This window comes from Gekko japonicus, unplaced genomic scaffold (genome assembly GCF_001447785.1).
Source record: "Gekko japonicus isolate JY-2015 unplaced genomic scaffold, Gekko_japonicus_V1.1 scaffold2194, whole genome shotgun sequence".
Lineage (NCBI taxonomy): Eukaryota > Metazoa > Chordata > Lepidosauria > Squamata > Gekkonidae > Gekko > Gekko japonicus.
Genome location: NW_015166486.1, coordinates 70698 through 75793, shown reverse-complemented (window position 1 = coordinate 75793; position 5096 = coordinate 70698). Strand labels below are relative to the sequence as shown.

Here is a 5096-nt window from a genome sequence, read left to right as displayed (position 1 = left end):
TCCCACCCCCTTGTCCTACAGCCCCTGCTCGCAAGCAGAAAGGCGGAGCACGCTTACTTTCCCCTCGGCAAAGCCAGCCGGTCTCCCTCTTCCTTTCTCTCCCCACGTGCAAAGGAAAGGGCAACGTCATCTTTCTGCGCCAAGTGGCGGTGCCTGACTCTCTGGAAGGCACTCTAGCACCATCTAATGGGGAAAGGGAAGAATAGCAAGAGGACCTGAGGAGCGTGGCCGTGTTGGGTTGCGATCCCAGACGTGCTTTACCAGGGAGTAAGCATGCGGTGGCTCAAGTGGTTAAGACGCTGAACTGCAGGCTGTGGAAGGTCGGTAGTTCAGCAGTTCAAGACCCGGGTGCCGCAAGACAGGGTGAGCTCCTGTCTCTAGTTCCAGCTCCTGCCAACCTAGCAGTTCGAAAGCAAGAAATTGCAAGTAGATAAATAGGTACCACTTCGGTGGGAAGGTAACAGCGTTCCGTGCGCCTTGGTGTTTAGTCATGCCGGCCACATGACCACGGAAACGTCTTCAGACAGCGCTGGCTCTTCGGCTTTGAAACGGAGATGAGCACCGCAACCCTAGAGTCGGATTCGACTGGCTTTCGAGCAAGGGAACCTTTACCTTTTAAGCATGCATTATTGAAGGAACAAAGGGCTCTCTTCTGAGTCCATTCGCAGAAGGGTGCCTTGGTAAGTCTGTCGCAGTGAAAGAAGAGTCTGGTAGCAAAGGCTTACAGATTTATTATCAGAACAAAGTTTGGGTTCCGGTGGCACCTTTAAAACCCAAAAAGTTTTATTTTTTAAAAGTATTTTTATTAGTTTATACATAGAAAGGGGGAAAGGGAAAAGAAAGTATACATATTAAAAATCCAATTTAACATTCTGTGTGCAAATCTTCTTAGCTATTATAACCATCTTTCTTGTTATTCATTTAATCTTAATTTCTCAATACTTGTGTTTTAACCAGTCATAAAACGCCCCCCATGGTCCCATAAATTCTTCTTCCATTTCTCCTTTTAATATATTTGTCAATCTGTCAATTTCAGCACATTCCATAATCTTCCTTATAAACTCAGAAAGTGTTGGGATTTTTGATGTCCTCCGTGTCATTGCAAATAAAATTCTGGCTGCTGTTACAACATGTAAAATAAAGTATCTATGGTTCTTATCTAAGTCATCTGGTAAACAGTTTAACAGGAATATCTATGGTTTAAAAGGTATTGTAATGTTCAACACTGACTGTATGTATTCCAATCCAGTATTTATGAACCTTTTTACATGTCCAACCACAAAGTTTTATTCAGGTGCGTGTACACTTCTTCAGATACAGTTTATTATCATGGCCCAAGCTTCTCTGGGCTAGAGAAGGGTTGTGCTAAGTAACACCCTCCAACATCTCTGAGGCAAATAAGGACAGACGGACAAACAGATCCGGGGGGTATAACCGTGTTGGTCTGAAGCAGCAGAACACACGAAAGTTCATACCCAGAATAAAACTTTGGTCTTCAAGGTGCCACTGAACTCAGACGGACAAACAGACTGATGTCCTTCTTCTCATACCAGGAGCAGCTCTTCTGGATCTGATCTAGGCCAGCATCCCACAGTGGCCAGCCTGGTGTACTGGAAAGCCCACAAGGAGCAGACAGCCCCCTCCCCCCCTCCCCCCCTCGTTCATCCCTTGGCAACTGCAAGGAGCAGACAGCCCCCCTCCCCCCCCCCCCCATCGTGCATCCCTTGGCAACTGATGCATTACCTCTGAGGATGGAGGCTCCGCTTAGTCCTTATGGCTACTCGCCTCCAAGGGACTCATTCTTCTGTGCTTCAAGACCGAGTTGCAGTATTGTCGACTCTGACAGGCAGGAGGGGGTCTCTGCCAGAAAGACCTTCCCAAACAACTGTTCCCTGCCATTCTTCAGTGCTACAGAGACAGAACCTGGGACCTTCTGCATGAAAAGCTGCCACCAAGGCAAAATTGGCTTAAACCGAGTCAGACCACCAGTCCATTTAGCTGAACGTTGACTGGCAGCTATTCTCTGGGGTCTCAAACAGGCCTTTTCCCCAACACCCATGATCCTTTACGTGGAAGTGTTGGGGACTGAAACCAGGTCCTGCGTACAAGGCTGGTGTTCTGGGCTACCACAACATAAGGGTCATTACCACAGGAGTCTCCCTATGAGCTAGACCAGGGGTGTCAAACTCATTTGTTAAGAGGGCCGGATCTGACAAAATGAGACCTTGTTGGGCCGGGCCACGTGTGTCATAAAATGTGATGCCAGGTGGCGGAGATATAAACTTTATAAAGGACACAGACACAAAGGGTTTTTTTTAACTTAAAATAAAAACATGCTTAAAACATTAGCACTCTTGCAATATTTTGTTTATTTAATAGTGTCTGATAACTGACACCCCTTGCTCTGAATTATAGCATCAAAATGTCGGTGCTGTCGCAATCTTGAGTATGCTGTTCAGGTGTGTATCTGTAAGCAAACCTACGATGATGCAGGAGCAGCAGAACTGGAAGAAGAAGCAGAAGACAGCCAGTTCCACTGCGTGCCTGATAGAAGCCCTGGGGGTGTGTGGCTTGATCTGGCCCCCGGGCCGCATGTTTGACATTCCTGAACTAGACCATTGATCTATCTAGCACGGTTTCATCTACGCTGATTGGAAGCAGCTCTCCGACAGCCAAATGCCATTCCTAACTCCTTTGACCAAGGCCGTGAGCATTGAATCAGGACCTTCTGCTTGTAAACCACCTCCCTGTGAAGTCTGGTCTAATGAATCTTGGAAGCATTCTTACACCTTGTTGCACCTAGCAGAGAATTACCTCCTCTGGCTGACAGTTGTCCTCCTAGATCTCAGACAAAGAAAGCACTGCTCTTTTGAGATCCGTTTAACTGGAAGGGCTGGGAATTGAACCTGTTGACCTTTAGCATGCCAAGCACATGCTCTAACACTGGGCTATGGACCTTCCCTAATAGGAACGTCTATAGCTGCCTTTTCTCAAATTTAGAGTCCCATGGCACCTTTAAGACCAACAGTGGTTTATTTAAGGTATGAGCTTTCACGTGCATGCAGAGTTTATCAAATACATTGGAATGGAAGTCAAGGTTCAGACTTTCTAGTGTAGCCTAAGGTCCATTCAAATGTATCTGATAAGCTGTGTGCGCACTGATCTCATACCTTGACTAAACCTTTGTTGGTCTTAAAGGTGCCACGGGACTCTCAGTTCGTCGTACTGCTTCAGACCAACACGGCTGACCACCTGGATCTGCCTTTAAGCCAAGTCCATGTAACCCAGTTCTGTCTGCTTGCCTGGCAGTGGCTCTCCAAGACCTCCCTGGTCCTGCTACTGGACGTGCCAGGGACTGAGCCTGGGGCTCTCTGGCATGCAACGCTGGTGATCTTCAATCCTTCTAGCCCACACAGCTGATTTAAAACCCAGTGAAACCAGACGTCCAGTGGAGTCAGTCTTGAGTCAGGGATCGTGTGTCCTGGCACCAGGGTATGGGGCCTCCCTCCCTATATTTATTTATACATTCGATTTATTGAGCCAATTTATTGACCCTATATTTATTTATTTATACATTCGATTTATAAGCCAATTGTACACGGAGGCAGATCTATGGCCTATCGTGTTGCATACAATGTACACACACTCCCATAGTCTAAGGAGCAAATGGGAGGGGCGATCAGGAGGAGAACCCAGGGAGGGATAGCAGCAAGGAGAGTGGGACGAGGACGCAGCAGTCACTGTTGGAGGAGCTGCCTTGAAGGAAAGGAAGAGATCAGGTCTCGTGCATGCTAGAAACAGGGTGGCTGGGGCCAGCACGCCTCTTCCGCAACACTACTGCAAAAGAAGTATGGAGAGCAGAGTGCAGGGAGGTAGATCAGGATGACTGGGAGCCAGTTTGGTGTAGTGGGTAAGAGCGGTGGAATCTCATCTGGAGAACCGGGTTTGATTCCCCACTTCTCCACTCGCAGTCAGCTGGGTGACATTGGGTCAGTCACAAGTTCTCGCAGAGCTCTCTCAGCCCCATCTACCTCACTGCCAATGCTCCCTCTAAGCTGTGGAGTCTTGTGGGCAAAAATTCTACTTTGTGAGCGACTGGCATTAAAGTTGTGAGCAAGCGATTTGGCTCTGGCATAAACTAGTTTGCTCTGGAGCCATCCCTTCCTGAATTTACTGTGCGTTGCTTGAAGGGGGGGGCTCTTGCTTAACTGTGCTAAAGTGCTCACCAGGCCAGGCTGTCTTGATCTCTAATAGGAGGAGGGGAAATAATTTACCTCTCCCACCCACCCCTCAAAATTCCGGATGCCTCTCTCCCATCTTTCACTCCCCCACCCCAACTCAACGCCCTTTCCCTCCTCCTCCTCTGGCCTCCAGAGTATCTGTCACCCCCTCCTCCGCAGCAAGGGCCGCAGGAGGCAGCCGCCCCACCCCCCCACAGGGGGCAAAGGAGAACGGTCCTCCTTTCTGCTCCAGCCGTGCAGGACCCGCTTTAAGGGGGAGGGACCCAAACTCTGTACAACACTCCACATTTCCCATACTTCCTCTCTATCCCCTTCCCCAACAGTCCCCCTTCTCTCAGCTGCTGCGCCCCCCCCCCCCAAGACACTCTCAGGTGGCCTGGCTCCTCCCAGCTCCAAAAGCTCTTTTGTGGGCAGGTGCAGCGAGTTCGAGATTTAGAGCCTGTTTGCTCTCACCTGCATTTACGACGGATCTTTCTGCCACCTGTTCACCGAGTTAGAAACACTCTGCTCGAGATCCTGGGGATCTCCCAGTGTCCCATTCTAATCTGCAATGCTCCCTCTAAGCCGTGGAGTCCTGTGAGCAAGAATTCTACTCTCTGAGCTACCGGCATTACAGTTGTGAGCGAGTGATTTGGCGACTGCACAAATCAGTTTGCTCTGGAGCCGTCCTTCCTGAGCTAAGGCAGAAATCTGTGAGTCAGAGGCTAAAAAACTGTGAGCTAACTCACACTAACTCAGCTCAGAGGGAACACTATCTGCAGACACCCAAATATAGCTCAGAACAAATGGCAGCAAACAATTAAAATTTAAAAAAGAAAATGGGAGGTGCTAAATCCAGTTGGAGGCCCTGACCAG

At 48.8% G+C, this 5096-nt stretch overlaps 1 protein-coding gene across 1 annotated transcript in view; it reads right to left on the bottom strand.

Moving 5' to 3' along the window:
- NLE1 (notchless homolog 1 (Drosophila)) overlaps positions 1 to 4700 on the bottom strand; it is a 27886-nt gene extending 23186 nt beyond the window's left edge. The window contains 1 exon segment of the mRNA XM_015412155.1: positions 4695 to 4700. Within this exon segment, the coding sequence (XP_015267641.1) occupies positions 4695 to 4700 (6 nt within the window).
- Positions 4701 to 5096: the final 396 nt, after the last annotated feature.